The sequence below is a fragment of the Lycium ferocissimum genome, chromosome 3, assembly GCF_029784015.1.
Source record: "Lycium ferocissimum isolate CSIRO_LF1 chromosome 3, AGI_CSIRO_Lferr_CH_V1, whole genome shotgun sequence".
Lineage (NCBI taxonomy): Eukaryota > Viridiplantae > Streptophyta > Magnoliopsida > Solanales > Solanaceae > Lycium > Lycium ferocissimum.
The window spans coordinates 68,952,817-68,974,503 of NC_081344.1; the positions used below are offsets into that span (position 1 = coordinate 68,952,817).

The 21,687-nt window shown below is 34.3% G+C and overlaps 1 protein-coding gene across 2 annotated transcripts; it reads left to right on the plus strand.

Moving 5' to 3' along the window:
* The first annotated feature begins 646 nt into the window (after nt 1-646).
* LOC132050554 (rab GTPase-activating protein 22-like) lies at nt 647-19,800 on the plus strand. 2 transcript variants are annotated; one of them, XM_059441847.1, is made up of 12 exons: nt 647-921; nt 1,812-1,900; nt 3,184-3,279; nt 5,306-5,409; nt 6,670-6,887; nt 13,794-13,916; nt 13,999-14,087; nt 15,639-15,744; nt 16,920-17,017; nt 18,711-18,950; nt 19,032-19,115; nt 19,545-19,800. In XM_059441847.1, the coding sequence occupies exons 1-12, from the start codon at nt 888-890 to the stop codon at nt 19,557-19,559; spliced, it is 1,296 nt and encodes a 431-aa protein (XP_059297830.1). In that variant the 5' UTR covers nt 647-887; the 3' UTR covers nt 19,560-19,800. The 2 variants fall into 2 exon arrangements, with proteins under 2 accessions (XP_059297830.1, XP_059297829.1); XM_059441846.1 differs by having other exon boundaries at nt 648-921; nt 1,809-1,900.
* Nucleotides 19,801-21,687: the final 1,887 nt, after the last annotated feature.

The window sequence follows — 21,687 nt, forward strand, 5'->3', positions numbered from 1 at the left end:
CCAACTATTTACCACCATATATCCACCAATCATTCACCATTATTGATTCATCCAACTATCTACTGTCACCACCAACCATTACCATCAACCTCAATCCACTACATCCACAATCATCCTCCGCATCCACAATCATCACCATTACCAAGCATCATATAATTTATTTTTTGAATTTTTTTATTAATATAATATTAGATTAATTCCTTATATTAACAAATTTTATATTCATTAATTTTCAAATAAACACAAGTTTTACACAGTTAGATGTTGAAAAAACAAACAACTCACAAATATTTAATATTCAAATCTTAATACAACATTTTACTATTCATATTTGTATTCAAAATCAGACATCTAAATCTTAATATTCACATATTAATTCAAATTCAAATTCTGACATCTTAATTTTAATAACCACAAATAAGGCCTAAGAGTACCTATAAGTTGATGAGTCATAAGCTGGAGGACCACTTTATGACGTTTCGCTGAATTTAACTTATAACCACTTGACTTATAAACACTTTATATATTTACCAAACGCGGAAAAAAAAATACTTATAATCTAGTTTTTATATTTATAAAGAAAAGAAGAAAAATAATAAAATTAGAAGAACAAGGTTAGCTGTTCAGGTAATACAGTTGGAAAAATGGGACCTTTCCATATGGCCAACTATGATACATCTATAAAAAGAGCAATATTCTCCTAGCTGGTGCCCATTTATCATTCTTAATAATCATTTCTTATTCATTACTTTACCTTTTTTTCCAACATTTTACTTTGTAAAATCAATTACAAAAAGTTATCTTTTGCTATAAGGTACTGAATTGGTTCTATCAAATTCTTAATGCATATGTAGTTGGAATCTATGCAAATTTGATAATTTGAAGACATGGGTAATTCTGTAATAGCTGCCTGCAAGAATGGTAATGATTTATAAGTTTTTTTTTTTTTTTTTTTTTTTTGGGTTTTTTGGTTCTTGGATATTGTCAATTCAAATTCAAATTTTCTTTGATTATTTTTTTTTAATTTTTTTTTTTACCTTTTTTTTTGTTCTTGGATATTGGGTTTTCTTTGATTTTTGCTGTAATTGTAATGGGTAACTCTATAATGGCTACCTGCAAAAATGGTAAAAGGTACGAGCTTTATTGATTTTTTTAAAAAATTATATTTGGGGTTTTCATGCCTGGAAGAATGGTACTAATTGTTATGTTTTTTTTTTTTTTTTTTTTCCTCTGGGTTTTAGGCAGTGGTGAAACTAGGATTTTTACTAAGGGTGTCAAAATATAAAAAAGTAAATATACGACGAAATTAAGGGGGTTCAACACATAGTATATATACATAAAAAAGTTACTTTTTATGTATTTATACAGTGTACTTTTTCGACTACAGCCCTTGGATGCATGTGGCTCCGCCACTGGTTTTGGGTTTTCTTTGATTTTTTGCTTTAATTATAATGAGTATTTTTATTCAAACTGTAATGGGTATTTGAGGTTTTCATTGTCCTTGCCCGCAAAGTACTTACTCCCTCGACTTTTGAATCTTGTGGTTTTAAACTAAAGATGTTGTAATATACTAAATGTTGTTTGAATCTTGTGGTCTTAAATATGTCATGTAGGATGTTGGATATAAAGGAGTTACTTAATATAGAAAGTTACATTCTTTTTGAAACAGTCGAAAAAGGAAAGTAAGACAAACCGATTGAAACAGAGGGAGTACGAATTTTACTTTTTTTTTTTCCTCCTTATTTTAGGTTTTGTTTGATTTTTGCTGTAATTGTAATGGGTGTTTGGGTTTTATTATGTTTGAATAGCAGGGGATTCTTCATTGGAGGAGCTAGATTCTTTTTTTCCTGTTAGACCAGAATGCCAAGCTGATGTTCCCGATACTCGCTTCAGACCTAGGGTGAGTTGAAACTTCATTCATTTTCATCATTTTATTTAATTTCTTCTAAATTTTACTTATATACACCGCTTTGGTTGAAATTAGGAGGTTGCGGTTGGATAAGCGGATCCAGAATTTAGATTTGATGAGTTAAAACCTTTTAAGTTTTTACCATTCAAGTCATTACACTTTTGAAGTTATGGGTTAAATAATTAATGTTTGTTGAAAGTTAGTACTAATTTATTGCATATACTTATGTTCTATGTCAAAATAGCTGGGTCCTGTAAACAAGGGTGCATCCCTCTCTGGTTTGCGGTAGGTTGACGGTCAGCGTTAATATAATCAAACCATGTTGATTTTTGTAATTCAAAGTTACAAAGAGTTCATAATGTCAACCTAAGTTATGAGGCATTTGGCCAAACTTTTAGGGCAAAATAAATGCTTTTGAGTAGTAGCAGAAGTTGTTTTTCTAAAGCTAAAAGAAAGAAAATAGTTTTCCCAGAAGCACTTTTGGAACCTTGGCCAAGCACAAGTTACTGTAAAATATTGGCAAAAGTGCTTTTCAAGTTTATTAGCCAAACACAAACTGCTACTCTCTAAAAGTACATTTCAAAAGCACTTATGACAAAAAACACTTTTAAATAAGAAGATTTTGGAAGCTTGCCAAAGAGGCTATTAGTTTGGGATTGCACATTGTTCAGTTGACTAGACAACAATTTAATATGTTACTCCCCCCGATCAAAAAGAGTGTCCACTTAGTAATTTGCGCACCCCTTAAGAAAATTGTAACTCCTAGGCAAAAATAGGTAATTTGACTAAATTGCCTCTAATTAAATAGGTATTGGGATTTGATCACATAACACTTAATAGGGGCAAATCTGGAAAAAGAAGGTTAATTGTTTTTTGATTTGATAAGTTGACACTCTTTTTGACCCAAGAAAAAAAGGCTAAGTGGATACTCTTTTCGATCCTGAGCGAGTACTAGTTAATGGATTCTGCTCTTTGTTATTTTAGGTAAATATTCTTTAAATTCAACTACTTCAGTATTTTCTTTGATTGTTGATTTTAGTTTGCTACCCTTTGGTTGAGAGAAATCTAATTATAGTCTATTAATTTGGTGAATATATCCACACCTTGATCATATAAATGAGCTAAAACACTAGAATATGTCGTTGTAGATTTTTGTGCTTTCTTTTCAAAACCTTTTTAAGCAATGATTTATAATTATTTATAAAATGATCAAGACAGATTTATTCACTATGTTACTTTTGTGCACTTTCTTTTTTCGGGAAAGTGTTTGATAGGCAGGAAAAACTCTCAGTGAAAGAAGATGGAATGCTGCATTCTCTCAAGAAGGTTATTTGGATATAGCTGGTGTTCTTAAACGAATCCAACGAGGGGTACTTTTTTTTTTCTCTCTTGTACAATGCGTATTCTAAATAAATTTACTATGCCGCATTCATTTGTTTATGAACGCATACATGATCTTTTCAAATGGATTGCTTTAAAACTTAAAAGATTATACAAGTTGATGGTGGTCCTTTCACCTACAACACTATGGTTAACATATGTTTGTGTGGTAAAGAATTCAATTTCAGTTTTCCATTCTTCATTTTATCTCGTGATCTCTTAATTTGGGATATCCAACACCTAATGGACCGCCTTGCTTTTACGACTACTCCACTTTGGTACATAAAAAAAAATAAAAAAAAATTAAAAGTCTCCATTGATCATTGATGTGCAAAAAGTTACAATTTGAGTTTGGGACCTGAAACTTTGTACATGATCATTGAGTTGAGACTGCAATTTATGCCTTAACTGAGGCATACTACAAAAGAAAAGCTCAAGGGGGATCATATATGATATTAACAGGCTTAGTGGGCTTTGTTCTAAAAGAAGGCAAGCTCCATTAGTCCATATTTCCTAGTCCTCTAATGTTTTTAGGGAGGTCAGAGGTAGGGAGGTCAGAGAAGAGGTTGAAGATCTTGATTCCATCAATACTGTGACTTAAATTTGCTAGACTGTCTGCTGGTCTGTTGGCTTCTCTGAAGCAATGATTGATGTTGAAGCTATGATCTTCAGCCGTCTTTTGAATCTCATGGATCTGATTGGTGATTCTCCATGGTGGTTTCCACTCTCTTTTGACACACTTGCCCAGTAGAAGAGAGTCTATTTCACCAATGACCATGTGAAAACCTTTGCTAGATCACCATTTCAATCCAAAAAGTAATGCTTCTGCTTTAGCAGTATTGCTAGTTCCAATACCAAGAGAAATAGAATAGGAAAAAATGAAATTTCCTTCTTGGTCTCTAATGATGCCTCCGCCTCCACATTGCTCATTTGAGCAACTACCATCACTGTTCAGCTTCACTCTCTAGGGGAGGGGGTCTGATCCAAGCTACGGGAGTGCTGGTAGTGTGATGAATTGAAGCTTCACAGGCTTGACATATGCTGTTCCTTGTCTCCCCACTTTGGTACTTCATTCTGATAGTAGGTAGCCTTTTTGTTTTCCTAAATTTCATTCTAGCTCATATTGTCAATTCCTTCTTGGTAACTCCCACTTTAGCTTAAATAGCAGTTTCCTAAGATGATATGCATTCTATTCTTGATCTGTTTCTCCCGACTAGCCCTTTCATGACTTTGTCCTGTTTGAACACCGCCGACGTTCATGCTACTTTCTGCCAACCTCGGTTTATATACTATTTGTTTAGTGTTTTTGCCACCAAGTGAGGTTTTAACTTGACTTGGAGTTGCTCACTTCCATTATATACTGTACATTCGTCTTGTAATCTTCAATTGCTGGACGATTGGAGCATAATAGACCCTCAATTTGTGCAAGTGCTGAACTGCTGAAGGTGAAAAACTTCATGGGAAACCAATTTCATCAATTACTCCCGCTCAGTCATCTCCACTTATAGAATGATTATTTCATTACCCATAACAAAATATAAGGATCATTCACTTGTGATTTTCCAGATATGTTATTTCCGTTGGGAGTCTTAATAAAAAGCATTTAAGATCCTCTTTTTGTGTTAATAGTAGAATTTCTTGATGATATAAGTTTTAACTGCTCTGCTACTAATAATAAAGGGGAAACAATCAGTTCTCTTATTCCGGAGCACCAACTGTTTTATCGACGCTAATCCCTTGCTGGTTTGGGTTTGGACAGTTTAGAAAAGTCTAAATGATACAAAAGTTTAGCTGGTAAAATTATTCATGATCTGGAATAACATTTCGCATAGCATTGATTAGGCTTCTATAAACTATATATTAGGCAGATTATTTGATCCACCATTAGCACTTTCATTGAGTTCATTATAAAGAGTCATTGTCTATCACCAATACTCAATCTGCTTATTGCTGTTTAGATGTAAAACTTAAAGTCTTAAGATTTCTGATGCTTATTGATTATTCTGTGAATGCTAGGGGGTTCATCCATCAATTAAAGGGGCTGTCTGGGAGTTCTTGCTGGGTTGTTTTGATCCTAATAGCACTTTTGAGGAAAGAAATGAGCTTAGACAACGGCGGAGGTAATCTAACTCATTTCAGCTATGGCCATTGGCCAAAGAGTTACACTTATTTAATACTCCCTCCGTCCCAATTTATGTGATGGTGTTTGACCGAGCACGAAGTTCAAGAGAAATAATTACTTTTGAGACTTGTGTTCTAAACCAAGCCATAGATATTTGTGTGGCTATAAATCATTTCATTAATGGTAAAATGGACACTTTAAAAGTTAACTTGTTACTAAATATAGAAATGTATCGTTCTTTTTGGGACTGACTAACAAGGAAAGAGTGTCACATAGATTTGGACAGAAGGAGTATAGACTATAAATAGTAGAGGTAAAATCAGAAATCATAACTATAGGGACTCATTCTGCATTGAATATGTAATGCATAAACCCATGCAGCTGTCAAAGGGTCCTCAGTGTAACTTGCACAAAACTTTTCATGTTCATAGAGTGTATTCAAAGATCAACTTTCTGAATTATAATCTAGTTAGGACTGAGCACCAAGGTGAACCAACTTGGATTCAGCCGGGCGAGTCTGGTTTAATCGAGCTCTCCATAAGGGCCAAGCCAAGCTTGGGACAGTTCTGTTAGGTTAAGCTCGGTTTAGTTGTTCTTATCAGAAGGACCCCTTGGCAAAAGGTTGCCAATGAATTTGACGCATTTGAGGTTCAAATACTTGCACCTTTAGTCTTAATTACAAAAGCTGGAAATTGTTGTTTTGCAATAGTTGACATTTTATAGTTACAAGCTTCCAACTATACTGAAAAAAGAATGCAGAGACCTATTGTCGAATCCTTGAACATTAAATTCTCCAATATCTTGATTCTTGAGTCTCGGCATTCAATTGAGAACTAGTTGTGCAAGATAGTTAAACACATGTTTTTTTTTTCTCACTTGACTCCAAGGAAAAAGGAAGAGCTAATTGTGTAACTACCGGGATAGAACAGATTAAATTATTGGTAAGGGGACTGCCAGAGATTGAGCTCACCAGTTGGGGACTTTGATCTCTCATGTGTGTCGGAATGTATTGGAGGACCAAAAAGAAGAATGGTCAGTCAAAGTTTGAAATTTTGCAAATAAAGACAGCAAAGACAACAGTAATAGTGATAACATGAAAAAATGTAATTGCCTGGAGAACCAAATTATAAAAGTATACTGTGACTATCAGCTGAAAACACACCCGTGCCTTCTTTCATCCTTATAATATTCTTTTTCCTTAATGAATTTCATACAACTTATTTATGAGTCGCCTAAAAATTTGAATTTGCATACTCAGAGAACAATATGCTACATGGAAATCTGAATGCCAAAACATAGTACCTCTCGTTGGCAGTGGGAAATTTACCACAAATGCTATAGTCACTGATGATGGCCAACCTATAGAGCTTGCAAACACTACCAGTAATGTACAGGATACTAACGATGCCGTGCCAGTCGATAATGGTGTTTATGACAAGAAAGTGGTTCAGTGGAAGCTTAACTTGTCCCAAATTGGTCAGTGCTCATGCCACTACTTATTCTTTAGTTTTAATTTGCAACTTTATACATTCATATTTGCTGTGGAGCTCCCTGTGTTTATCTCTAATTCTATATCTGTATCTGTTTCTTAGAAGAAGGGTGGGTGGTTGTTGGAAAAACTTGAATGTCAACTGTACATTCTCTTTCCAGTCCGTCTGTCACAATTATTTGCTCGTGTTCTCAAATACTTTCCAGTTTGAACAATTAATGCCCAGTAATAATCTATTTTTTCCCAACTTTGCTTTTCGTGAATTATACTTTTTCAACTAAACTTAATTAGTTAACATAGCTATAACTTTGAGGTAGTCTATATATACATATATTGATAACCGTAGTGTTTGGGCTAGCTTGCGCGCACCTCCACTAATTCCACGGGCACCTGCTACCTCCCACCAGCACAGGTACCAGATAACTCTATCTACCAAGGCTTGGATAGATGGGAAGAAATCACTAGTGTTTTTGCCTGAGACCTCACGGTTCTCAACCCACTTCACTGACCACTAGGCCACACCCTTGGGTACTTAGTTGTGCAGAATATAACCAAAATTTGTTATTCTAAAGACGTTTGCTCCCTATACCGCACCCTTCATTTAAGGATGCGTGTCTCAACCTTTTGACATTTCTTTGAAGCTGGTCATTTGACAAGCTGCTATAAAATACAGAGAAAGACTATATAAAGAGTTTTGGTCAGAGAGCTGTGATATGTTCAACAAGTGATGAGACATTGGTATCTTTTTCTTCACTCTAGTTGGTGTATTCTAGATGCTGAGTTTAAGCGGGAACAAGTCACAGATAATAAGCGGCGAAAGAGTGAAAATTACGTTGAAACAAGCCCGGAAAGGAAGATCATATAGAATATTCTATCTGATACAATAGGATTTTTTAATTAGAGAAAAGACATCATTTAACCCCTGAACTTGGCATGAAAACTGATTTAATTATCTTCCCCTCTAGTTGTTTAACACACCGCGCGTTAATTAATTTTTGTTAACGTTTTTTTTTTTTTTTAATACAAAACGCGATTATAATTCGTTCCCCCTTTTAATCCCACCCGACCCACCACCCTTTAGAACCCTAAGTTCAACTTCATCCTTCATCACCTTCAATAAAAGTTAGTTTTTTTTTTCCCCATTCATGAAATTCTCTTTCACTTAACTCCTTCATATACGTATTCTTCCTCCACGAAATTTCTCTATCAAATTTCTCCTCCAAATTCATCCATAATCGCTTCTTGTGTTCTAATTCGAAAATTTTGTGGGTTCATAAATGTCTCGGTAGTCATTTTGTCTCACTAAAATGTAATTGTGGCACCATTGCCAAAACACCTCACTTCATCGTCTTAATCCCGGACGGAAATTGTCCAGAGCCTAAGAATGGTCTTGTGGATTTTGGGAATGGGAAGATGAATTGTTTCTGAGATGCGGTGGAATAATGTTCAAGTTTGACGTTTGCGGTCAAGATCGAAAGGGACAAATTGCGAAAGAATTAATTGCCATTGAGGCTAGACATCTAAATGAAGTTAACAAAATGAAGGAGGAATTAATTGGCTTGAAGAGTAAACAACAATTAACTTGAAAAAAGTTCTAAACTTGGAGGAGAAACTTGCAAATACAAGGATGTTGCTTTTGATTTCGTAGGGAATATTTATTGGCTTTTTAGTATTCGTTAATCAATTGTTTATGTTGTTGTATGTTGTAATCGCGTAGTAGGTAATGTAAGAACTTTATGGTCTTGTTGTAATGTAAATGTCATGGAAGAACTTTACGCTCTTGTTGAAAATTTTGTTGTTATGGAAAATATTACCTTGAAAATGATAGCATAAGTCGAGAAATTTTATAAATTACTTTAAATAGAGAATCTGGAAACCTAATCTATCATTACTATCTCCATCCTCGTCACTATGCGGTTCTCATCTAAACATGCCTTAAAACACAACACATCTCTATCCCAATCCGGCATTGAAGGCTTTCCCGTTGAGCGAGGCGCGTGTATACGCCAACCTTGTATTTCATATTATACTCGTTCGTTATGTAATGAACAACGAGCGTCGCTTGTCGGTGTTTGGAAGAAATTCCGGTATGTCGGTTGGAAGGATGCATAAAAAAAAAAAAAAAAATGTTATTACCAAAAAGGTAAAAGAACAATTGAAAATATATAATACGACAAGACTTACGAAATCGTCTTTTCGACCACTATTTCGTCAATTCTTTGTCCATGCGGCCATTTTCCATTTCATCCATCTTAGATGAAGGCTACAACTCTTTAATGTCACATATGTGTTAAGAGTTATTTGAGTTGAGTGAAAGTGAAATGGAAAGAGGCTATTTATAGTTGATTGAGTTATAGTGTTAGTGTGATCAAGTACTTAATGATGTCTCGGATTCAATTTTTGCGCGGAGTGCCATAACTGATCTTTAAATTTTGCCCCTCTGTTGTGGTCTTTAAATTATGCCCTTATGAGCCCTTCGCGCGGGTCTTGATATATACGCGTGTATACCCGTAATAAGGAATTACAAATTTTATGCGAACCGTCATACTCATACCTAACCGTATCTTGTTATGCTGGGGAGCATACAGATAATACTGGGTTTGACCAAATCCCACATTCGCTAACCTAATTGGTCCTATTACCGCAAATTTTTCGGTATTAAAATGCCCGCACCTGCGATGTGGACAAGAGCGTGAATACAGCTGGTTCAGCGTCGTGGTTTTTTGAGCGCCAAGCCCTCCATTTTTAAACTTCATCTTAACCTTCACCACTTTAATACCCGTCTCCATTTTTTTTTGTCAAAATAATACCAATTATAAATTTAGAGCTAGGATAGTGATTATTCAGTTTTCCCAAATCAAATTCAAAAAAAAAAAATGCGGAAAAAAAAAAAATACGGAAAAAAAAAACTCTAATCTTGTTAAAGAAAATCTGATTGGAAGTTGCGTGTTTGGAGTTGCTACTTGTTGCTTGGTTGGAGTTGTTTAAGCATAATTCTTTGAGTTGATTTGGGAGAAAATTAAACTCGATTCTACGAATTTTGGAGAAAGCTATGAAGAACACCAAGTGGGTTTCTTTAAATTCTTGATTGTTTGATCAAATTAATGGATGAACTTTGTTCTACTTGGTGTTAGGAAGCTTCCTTTCACATTTGGGTTTTTTTGGATTAGATTTGAGGAAATTGGTGTGATTTTTTTTTTTTTTTCAACTCCTAATGAAGAAGAAGAAGAAGAAGAAGAAGAAGAAGAAGAAGAAGAAGAAGAAGATGATGATGATGATGATGATGATGATGTTGATGAAGATGATGATGAAGATGAAGGAGAATTGGGTATGGGTTTTCTCTTACTAAAAATGGAGTATGGAAAATTGAAAGATTATTTTTTTTTTTTTTTTTTGAAGAAGAGTAGATGGATGGAGGAAGGGAAATTAATAAAAAAAATGGGGAAATTAAAGATATATGTCACGTGGGCTGTGGACACGCGCGCAATAATTGGGGGTTGTCATATTGGTTGCACTTTTAATACTGAAAAAATTTGTCCGGGGGGTAATAGGACACCAAAGGTTAGGTGTGTAGTTGGGATTTTGGTCAAACGTTGGGGGGTATTTTGGTATTATCCATATCTTTTAATGGGCAAACTTTCCCTATCAGTTTCTGCCTGAACAATTTGTAATCTGCCCAGCACGATCACGTTGTGAAATATATTTTGGTCGAGTGGTATGTTGAAACACCAATTACTTTAATAATTGCGAGAATTTAGTTCGAATCAAGCTTTTTTAGGTTGAGAAGAAGTATGCTTTTCGTTCTCCCGAGAACCCGATAATTTGTCTAACCATCGATATATGTAATAAGCAACTTGTTAAATTGGTCAAATCCTACTCTTTTTGACATAGTAGGCATGGATCCTTTATCCGTAAACTTTTATCTTGTAACTTTTTTATCAAAGTTATGCGGGGATCAACTAAGCTCTCCAACCGTAATTAACGATAATTCATGCCGGTGGGGGCATAACTTTCTTCATCTGTTTTTGCATACACGCCAAATTGGTTCTACACTCAAGCCTTGTATGATCTATTAGCGATCGGGGGGTGAAATATATTTTGGGAGTGGCGTGTTGATTGACTCTTTCGGGATTACTAATAATTGCGAGAATTTAGTTGAATCAAGCTTTTTCCGGGTTGAGAAGAAGTATGCACTTGCTCCAAGAAGAATGCCCGATGGGGCTAAATTTGTCTAACCGTCCAATATCTTTGAAAATCCTACTCTTTGACATAGTAGGCATGGATCCGCTTTATCCATAAACTTTTATGGTCATTTGCATCCATTCAATGCATTTATTTGCTCAAATGCTGCTCAAATCTGTTCTTTGCCATAGTGTTATACATACAGAAACCGACTGCGATCCACGGTAAGGGTTTTGAATGTCACTACGGGGCAGAGCTTTCAACTCGGCGACTTTGATAAAAATTGGCAAGCATGTCTTGCACACTTTCAACAAGTGAAAGAGAATGAAAAAATTAGATCAATAAAGAATACATTACCTTTTGCATATCTGAAAGAGTTGTCAAATCAGTTTTTCTTAGAATGTTGACAAACCATCTCAGTAAAAGTATTCTCGACTTCAACAACTTCATCTGTTGTTCCACGTCACTGGCGATAACACGCGGCCATACAACGCCTTTTAAAAAACACCACGTCCAACGAATTGCTACTTTGAATACTTGTGCGTGAAACATATATAAAAGAGTGAAACCTTTTGATTCCGCCAGTTTCTTCAACCACCCATTTCCTGCGTGTAAGGATTAGTCATAAGCTCGTCCACGATCAATCCAAAATGCTCTGATTTGTTGCAAAACAATGCTTAATGCACTTTTTCATATACGATCTACGATATCACCTCGTTCTTTAACACCAAATTTTGAAGCTTTCAAAAAATTCTAATGCTAGGTTAGAAATAATTCTATCCTTGTACCTTTTAAAATATACAAAGAATTTACCAGCTTGTTCTTTGTTGTGCCATTATGCCCTTGTGAGGATTATAATTCTTCACAACAAAATCATTTGTTCTAGAATCAATAACCATGGACGACGGATTGGTTAGACATATTTATCCTTTTGAATACCTAGTAAGTGCTTTCCTAAAAGCTTGTAACAAATGCAAGACTTGACTCCCAAACTATTTCTTTACTATCAAAAAATAACCACTATTTTACAATTCTTTTTGGTCTCCCGACTTTTTTGTAGGCTTTTCAACCACGCCTGCGTCGAAAACGTCGTAAATGGGTCTCATATTCTAGATGCTGAGTTTAAGCAAAGTCTAACAGGTTCATCACGATCATAAAATGGCTCATCCCCTTGATTTTCCTTGAAAAGTACTCTTACTGATAACTATTCGTCAATAGAGATTTTAGAAACCACCACCTATCTTTCATTTCTTCACGCTATACTGATTGTCGGACTCCTCGTTCAACAAGTGGATCATCATCGTCATTTACTTCGTCGAGACCGACCTGAACCTAAACCTTCGCTACTTTGTACCCTCGCTTTCTTTACCTTTTCATTTATATCTTCGCGTAGTTATCATAATAGGTGGAAGAGCTAGGTTCCTCAACAAGATGAGTCGTATCTCCTACAATACGATCCACTATACGATATATACACAGATGAAACATTATAACCGATTTCTTTAACATAGTAAACACTCTAAGAGAATTTATCAAGATCCTCAAAATAATCTGAACTACCTCCACATACTTAATACGAGGGTTTTCTAAATTACCTCCCCCAGTGGTTAAACCTCGAGTCACAAACACATCGTCCGTTTTCTTCACAAAACCTAAAATTATAAACAAATGAAAAATTACAAGATTCGATTCCATTTACACACAAAAAAAAAAAAAAAAAGAAAACGAAGTTAAAGATTAATTTTTTGCAACGAGAAATCGAAATCTACCAAACCCTAACGAGAACAACAAAATCGTGTACCTTTGTGGCTAACTAATCTTGATATCACTCGAAACGACAAGATTTACGTATATTTTCGGATTTTTGCTTTATGATCGGTTTGTGGAGGTTTGGTTGTGTAGTGGAAAGGGGAAAAAGTCGGTGGAACGGTGGTTAGGTATTTTGTTTGGGATGGGTCGATTTAATTGGGGGTGGGTCGGGTTAATTTTTGGGTTTTATGTGGGAACGGGTAAAAATAAGTTGAAATTAATAAATGACGTACCAATTAGCTCGCGCGTGTCTATGCTTTGACCCTCATTACATCTTAAATCGTAAGTTGTTAAGGGGGTAAATAAATAGAAGTTAAGTTTAGTTTCCAAGCTTTTCATGCCAAGTTCAGGGGTTAAATGATGTCTTTTCTCTTTTTTATTTTTAATTAAAGATATTTACTCACCTTATTGGTATAGGGATTGATCACCTACCATATTATACATTACCTAAGACTCCTAAATAAGGAACACCTTTTGTATATTGTTATCAAGTCTATCAAAAGTTCCTTTTCTATTTTCACAAAATCAATTTTTGGAGATAGTGTAAACTCGCTCCAGTATTTTCTCATTACATCTGCAAATGCTGCTAGATTCTAAGCTTCAAAATTTCACCGAAGTTCCAACTTAAGTTATTCAATCCACATACAGGTTTTCTCCAACACGGTACATGTAGTTTATTGTATTGAAGGCTGTTGACAAGGTTATCATAAGTTACGGGCAGTTTCGAATAACAGGGGGAGAATTTAATGAGCTTTAATTTCATGTGTCCATGTTCCATTATAATGGATGAATTTGAAACATCGAAATCCCATTCATTTTGCCTTTGTAAGGAAGATTATGCATCAGTATAGACTGATTTCCTGAAAATATCTAAAATTGTCATGGCTTATGATGTTGTATAGGTTTAGATGTTGTTCGCACGGATCGTTTTCTTTTATTTTATGAGAATCAAGCTAATCAGGCAAAACTCTGGGATGTGCTAGCTGTCTATGCATGGATGGATAAAGATATTGGTTATGTTCAAGGTATTATAGCAGTATTTAGAAACTAATTTTTTTTTTTAAATCAAGGCTAAATATAAACCTTTCTCTGATTTTGTCTGAACAGGAATGACTGATATTTGCTCCCCAATGGTTATTCTACTTGAGAATGAAGCAGATGCATTCTGGTGCTTTGAACGTGTAATGCGTAAATTGGTATGCCTCTTGTTTCCATTCATGCTTGTTGCAGACCTAAAATAAATAAATAAATAAATGTGTTTCTTCTTTAACATCTTAAGGTTTTATATGAGGTAATCACACAATTTATAAATTTAAGTTTTAGCACTACCCATTATAAAAACTAATTTTCACATGCTTGGCCGAGACAAAAAGAGTGAGGTCCGTATGTGAGATGACGTGTTGCAGACCTAAAATAAATTTGCCTCATTTCTGGCAACTTAAGATATTATATGAGGCACTTGTTCCTTATGGGTTGTGTAAGGGTCTCCAAAGAGGTTTATAAATTCTTGGGCCATTCCACCTGTTTCCCTAAGATTTTGGGTTGGATGCTCAAATTCTTTGAAATGACTTCAGAGTCAGACTTTGGTGAACTCGTTTGTGCAACCCCTTTCTCTCTTCATGTTCTATCATTCCGGCCTCTCTCTAAGACCACGGCGCTGCTTTGGGTTTCTCTCTCTATCTCAACTCAACCCATCGAGCCGTTAATTAACATGGCTCCAAGCCACTATTAGCCTGTTGAGCCTAATCTGTCTCCCTCTACTCCAAGCCCATTTCTATTGAGCCTCCTCCTCTCAACTACAAAAAAAAAAAGGGCCAAAAAAAAAAAAAAACAATTCAACTCTAAAATCGGGGTACACGTGCCAGAGGGTGTTAAGAAATACAGTTGTCCCTCATTCGTTGTATAAGAGTTTTCAAAGAGCTCTATGAATGTCCACTTTGCCTTAAGGTTTTGGGTTGGATGCTCACGTTTCTTCACATCAATAATGGTGATTGGTTGACTACCTTCTTAACACCCGTTCACAAAAAAACAAAAGGAAAAGAATAAAATAAAATCCACATTCCAGTCATACCTTTGTTTGAACTTTTACTGGATAATTTTCTTTGAGTTTCTCTTGTAATGATAAACCACGAGCTCCAGCGTTATGTTAATGTCTATCTGTTTCAGGTTTCAACTTCTAACTGTAGTTAGCTTTCATATGGTTATATTACCAGAATACTCAGGCAACAAATCTGTTGTCATGGAAAGGGGAGATAAACTTGTGCCTACATTTAGGTGCTCTTTAGTAACTTCTTATTTAAAGGGAGAATAACACTTTTGGTCCCTTAGTTATTGCTAAATTCTGATTTCTCATCACATTTAACCTTCAATTAATTAGAAAATGTGTGTTTTTGATCCCTTTATGTAGGAGATGTGTTATATTTGAGCTATTTTTAGAAGTATATTACCCTCAAATATGAAAGAACAGGACAATTTTAACATAACACGTGGATAATTAAACGGTGGAGCGGTTAATAAATCTAAAAGTTTGTGGGTATTATAAGCAAAAGGATCAAAAGCAACATCTCAAGTAATTGAAGGTTAAATATGCTTAGTCAGATATCACAAGGACTAAAATTAGAATTACCAATAACTGAGGGATCAAAAGTGTTGTTAACCCTTATTTAAACTTGTGCAATCTTGTGCTAATTATTTCTTATGTTTATGCCATTACTGCATATATAATAACTCAATATTCGCTTCAACAGCGAGAAAATTTCAAGTCCAGCGCAAATTCTATGGGAGTGCAGTCTCAACTGAGTACCCTTGCACAAATTGTTAAAACTGTCGATCCAAAGCTTCATCGACACCTCGGTAAGGGGTTGCTGTTCTCCATATATTTTTCATTAGTTATTGCCATGAAAGAAGTAAAGAACGCAAGATCTTGTCAGTGTTGTTGATTTTCCTTGCATGCCATATCGTATAGTTCTGACTGATTAGCCCACATCTAACATAGGCTTTAGAAAAGTTTCTGGATTTTTTGTGAGTTAGCAAGTTATTATAAGTTGCTACTGGTTTATAAAATCAAAAGTTTTATGCAGAAAGCCTTGTATGTTAAAGAAATTTAAGTTATGTTATATGCTTCAGCTTGTGCTTTTTATCCTATCTATTGACTTAATTTACTTAATTGTTTCCTCAAGAAAGTTTCAATTCGAAAGCAGTATCGCGATTTCATATGGTTGAATAGTTCTTAATATTTCAAGTTCCATAGAAAAAATTGCAAACATCTTATTGTATTTCAGGCTTTTATGATTTGGAAATGACATGCAATATACATTCATTGTATCTTCCTGATGTTATCTTCTACGAGTCCAAGCTTTTTGAATCTTCAACGTTCATTATTTTAACATAGGTTAAAACTTTGGTAAGCAGCGACCAAAGAAAGGAAAAGATAAACCTAGGTTCTGTAAACGGGTATTTAGAACATAGATTTTTGGAGGGACATATGATCTAAACCGGAATCTCTCTTCCAGACAAGTCCAGTAAATTGTAGTCCTAGATAAACCTATTGTTTTCTGTTAGATATTTTGGCCTCATTCTGTGGTAGTCTTGATTGGCCTTACACATTAAGTACTATGTTGGGCTATCATGATTCATGAGTGAATTTAAGGCCTGTAATATGTTCTGATGATATGTTCCATAAAATCATGATTTATCTTGTGAAACTTTTAATGCATGCAGTCCAAGTTTGTTATTGACTATCATAAGATAAATATTATCTTGAAATGATGCAGGCAAAGACTAACAAATCATAAGTTAATCATTGCGAAGAATGGACATCCATGTTAAAAACGTCTCTCATATATGTTGTTTGGGACGTTGGTAATATAACATGAGATTTTTTCATGGAGATATCTTGGAAATCTGCATTTGTTAAGAAAGCCACAAACTGCATGTTTGACCATCTAAAAGTGGAGAGGAGAAATTCCAGACATAGAGTTTACTCTCTCTTTTTCTCCCTCACCAACTTCTTCAATTGTAATTGGCAGAGGAGCTAGATGGCGGAGAATATCTGTTCGCTTTACGCATGTTGATGGTACTTTTCCGGAGAGAGCTCTCATTTGTCGATGCACTCTATCTCTGGGAGGTGAGCAGCCCAAACTTCTTTTCACATTATTGTTTTGTGGATCGAAAAAATATTGCACAATGGTTTTTCCCGGTCTTTGGTGTCTCACATCAGTTAATTACAGTTTGCCCGGCTAGGTGGCTACATTGGCTATTAAGAGACATGGTGGTTCTACTTGGCAAATTTTTAGTTTCATGAGAGAAACGGTTGTTCTACTTCTATGTTTTTTGTGTTTCAAAAGATCACGTCTAGGGGTGGCAAAATCAGCCCATAAAATCATGACCCCGCCCAACCCGCTTAGGTCTGGGCGGGTTAATGACCCATTTATTTTGTTAACTCAGCCTACTTTGACCTGCTCTATTCAGCCCATTCAAAAACTGGGTTAATATTCAGCTCAAATTGACCCATGAGAAACTGCCTAAATATTTTTAAGAACACATTCTTTATTTGATATGTTATATAGCCATATTATAAGGAAAAAAGTTTTATTAGGTGTTAAACAAATTGGGATAAGGCACTATTACCCCCCTGAACTATACCCAAAGTTCCTACGACACACCTTACCTTTCCCTGGGTCTTATTACCCCCCTAAACTTATTTAAAATGGAATAATTATCCCCCTAAACGCTGATGCCCACTCTCATATGGGAGAGTGACATACGCTCTCCTTGCTACATGTGTATTTATTTGTTTTAATTTTTTTTCAGCTTACGTGTCATTTTTTTTTAAAAAATAAAATTAAAAAAAACTAAATTTTCTTTTAAAAAAATGATTTTTAAAACCCGTTTTAAAAAAAAAATTGAAAATTTGATTTTTAAAAACCTATTTTTTTAAAAAAAAAAAGACTAAAAATATGGATTAAAAAACTTAATTTTCTTTTAAAAAAAGATTTTTTTTAAAAAAAATCAAAAAGTTGATTTTTTTAAAAACCCGTTTGTTTTTACTGAAGACATGAATTTTTTTAAAATATGGAAAATGGATTTGTTAAAAATATGGAAAACTTGATTATTTTTTTAAAATGTCTTTAAAAATCTTGATTTTCATGATTTCATTTTCTTAGGACACTTTTATTTTTCAAATAAAATCCGGAAAAAGTGTTTTTCTTGTCAAAATGTGAAAAATTGAATTTTTATAAAATTTTGGAAAAAATAATTATTTTTTTAAAATGTGGAAAACCCATTTTTTAAAACTAAATTTGGAAAACTAGATTTATTTTCATATTTTAAAAAAATAAAGATTTTTAAGAAAAAAAATAAGTTTTCCCGTTTTTTATGTTTCTCGAGAGTGAAACACACTCTCCTTGCCACATCAGCGTTTAGGGGGGTAATTATTCCGTTTTAAATAAGTTTAGGGGGGTAATAGGACCTAGGGAAAGTTAAGGTGTGTCGTAACAAATTCGGGTATAGTTCAGGGGGGTAATAGTGCCTTATGCCTAAACAAATTATAAGTAAACAAATAAAGAATTAAAAATTTAGTAAGAGTTGGGCGGGTTGGGTCATGTCCCGATTTTTAGACCATTTCAGCTCCACCCATTGACCCGCCTATTTATTAGCTCAGCCCATTTGACACCCATAAGCATGTCACTTAAAGGTCGAGTGGAAGGACAAGGATATTTATATTTTCAACTACAAAAGGAGGACGGATGATGAGCAAATGTAGGTCAGAGTTATCATAATCTTCTGATTGATGCTACTTTTGTTCATACTTCATTTAGGTGATGTGGGCCATGGAGTACAACCCAAACATATATTCATTGTATGACAAGACACTGGAACAACTTCCCGATAAGTTAAATTATAAGCAGCTAAAGCAATATGGGAAATTTGAAAGAAGAATGGTGACTGGCGCGATGAAACAGAATGATGCACTTGCCATTTTCCTAGTTGCGAGTGTTCTTGAGACGAAGAAGAAACGGCTTATGAAAGAGGCAAAAGGCCTAGATGATGTTGTCCAGGTCTTCTTAAAATATCTCTCCTTGTCTGTATATTCCACATTATTGTATCTCTTTTGGTCCTGAGAATAACTTCTTTTCCAGATCTTGGGTGACATAACTGGCAATTTGGATGTAAAGAGAGCACTAAATGAGGCTCTAAAGGTTCATAAGAAGTACCTGAGCAAGGCAAGTTTCTTTGTTCCCTGTTCTCTGCTTCTCCGAAACCTCCCCCCTCCCCCCCCAACCGCCACACACCCGAAAGGAAAAAAGGAAAAGAAGAAAGGATTTAAGTTATATACACTGACAGCATTTTAACCTATTGTAATTGGTTATTTGTTTAATTTTTCAAGTTACGAATCCTGGTTATTATGAACGATTACCTATAATATGTTTTTTTTTTTTTAAATATACTGTCAGTTAAACTCAAGGCCTCTCTACCTCACAGAGGTAAGGTCTGCGTACATCCTACCCTCCCCAGATCCCACTTGTGGGATCACACTGGGTTTGTTGTTGTAGCTGTAGTTAAACTCAAGAAAGAAATCCCCTGCCCCATTTGTTCGGGTACTTGAACATAATTTCAGCATTTTAGTTTTCTCAAAAGATAACTCAATGCAGGTCAAAAGATCCTAGTTGGAGTTGCTATTGATCACTGCAGCAAGTACCCATTTTGCTCAAAGCTTTGTTGTATTTTCATTCTTTCTTGTGGGAGTGACCTCTCCCTCCTTTACTGATGAGTGGTTTCTTTCTTCTTGTTCTTTGGTGTGTAATTGTTTCTATTTCTACAAAGAAAGGAACTTGTACATAATAGTTGTGATATGAGATGTACATGATGTGCTTTGGTGGTTGAAAAATATGGAGTTAATTCTTTGAATGATCATCCAAGTTATAGAAACGATTCAGTAAAGTCACCTTTTTTTGTTTTGTACCAATAAAATCACTTGTATTTTAGCCATTATCTCACAGAATAACTCTTAAAGGAAAAGTTCGAGAAAAATGGTATAAAATTTGAGATCATAAATGGTTCTTTAAATTTGAGACTAGGTATAAAATTATCCTATAAAATATACCTTTGTGTAGATTTTCCTTTAAATTTATTAGAAATTAAGTATTTTTGGTCTCCTGTTAACGCTGGTAGTTAAAACTAACTAACAATCACCAGAGTAAAGGGTCTTTGAAGCAAGGTCCAATTTTGCACAAAAAATATGCATTGTTCTAGTACAATAAAAACAAGGGAAAAGGGTCAAAAATACCACTCTACTTTGAAAAAAGGGCTAAAATATCCTTCGAACTTATTTTGAGTCAAAAATATCCCTTTCATCCTTGAAGTTTTCAAATATACACCTGTCTTGACGGAAATTATCCTCCAAAATAACCCGAAATCATTTTTTAAACCAGCTCCATCATTTAAATCCGACCCAACTAAATAATAACCCATAAGATTCTCTTATTCCCTCAAACTTCAAACCTACGTATTGGGGGAATAAGGGGATTTTATGGGTTATTATTTAGTTGAGTCGGGTTTAAATGATGGAATGGGTTTAAAAAATGATTTCGAGTTATTTTGGGGGATAATTTCCGTCAACACAAGGATATATTTGAAAACTTTAAGGATGAAGATTTTTTACCCAAAATAAGCTTCGAGTGATATTTTTAATTTTTCAGAGTAAAGGAGTATTTTTGACCCTTTTCCCTTAAAAGGAAGTTTCCATATTTAATTAGGAGAGATTTGTTGTGGCCATAGTACAATAAAGTTTCTCCTTAGGAAAAAAATTAAATCTAAATTAATCAATAAAAATACTGTCAATCCTAACACTCGCAATAATTTTAAAATAAAATATCAAAACTAAATCAAATCTAAATTAATCAATAAAAATACTGCCAATCCTAACACTCGCAATAATTTTAAAATAAAATATCAAAACTAAATCTCCTAGAACAACCAAATCAAAGATTGTTCTCTATCAAATGCCACCAATGATTTTGCATGTTCTTCTATTTATTATACTATATATCTCCATGGGAAACTAATATTCTTAGATACTTGTCTTGTATCCAAATCTATATATAATTTACATATAGCTAGTATTGGCAGACACGTTATATAATCCTTTTATTAGTCGATCTTTCTTAATTGTCAAGGAATTCTTGTTAACTATATTAAATGCTTTAAATAAACTGAAAATATTAGTTATCCTTTTTAAAGATTATGTATGCAGTAGCAGTACTACATCATTGAAAAATAACAAAAAGGAAATTATGTTCATTCTTTTAAAAATGCGTATAAAATGTCTTAAGGTTCTAAAAGAGGATGAGTTATACTCAATAATCACTTAAAATTTAGTTGTCTAGATAAATACACAATTTCTTGAAATAATGCAAACTTAGTGAAAGCACAACAACACTAGTACTAAAATAAAAGATACAAACAGACGAAATTAACTACTTACTGGAATTGCGTGTTAGTCACATGACAATATTTATACACGAAGTTCCACCATTGTTAAGGAATCTTTTTAATTAGTATGTTTAGAAATACGTATTAGTTGAATTTATACATAAGTTCTTGTGTTAGAAAACATTTACGTTGTTGAATGTTGTAACAAAATGAGTTGCGATGGAGCAAAACATGTGTTGATAATTTGTACAAGCTAGCCAGACTAATTTGCGATTAAAGCGTGTTATAATCGTTGTCATCAACCTTAAATGATTTTTGTAAAGATGAGGATTTTTTTTTTTCCCTTTGCACTTATAGAAAATG

What these genes read in the sequence shown, in the direction of transcription:
- LOC132050554 (XM_059441846.1), top strand. Translation starts at nt 888, where the DNA reads ATGGGTAATTCTGTAATAGCTGCCTGCAAGAATG. An exon ending in AATAGCTGCCTGCAAGAATG is followed by an intron (nt 922 to 1,808) that starts GTAATGATTTAT and finishes ATGTTTGAATAG; the next exon opens with CAGGGGATTCTTCATTGGAG. An exon ending in GAGCTTAGACAACGGCGGAG is followed by an intron (nt 5,410 to 6,669) that starts GTAATCTAACTC and finishes TTGCATACTCAG; the next exon opens with AGAACAATATGCTACATGGA.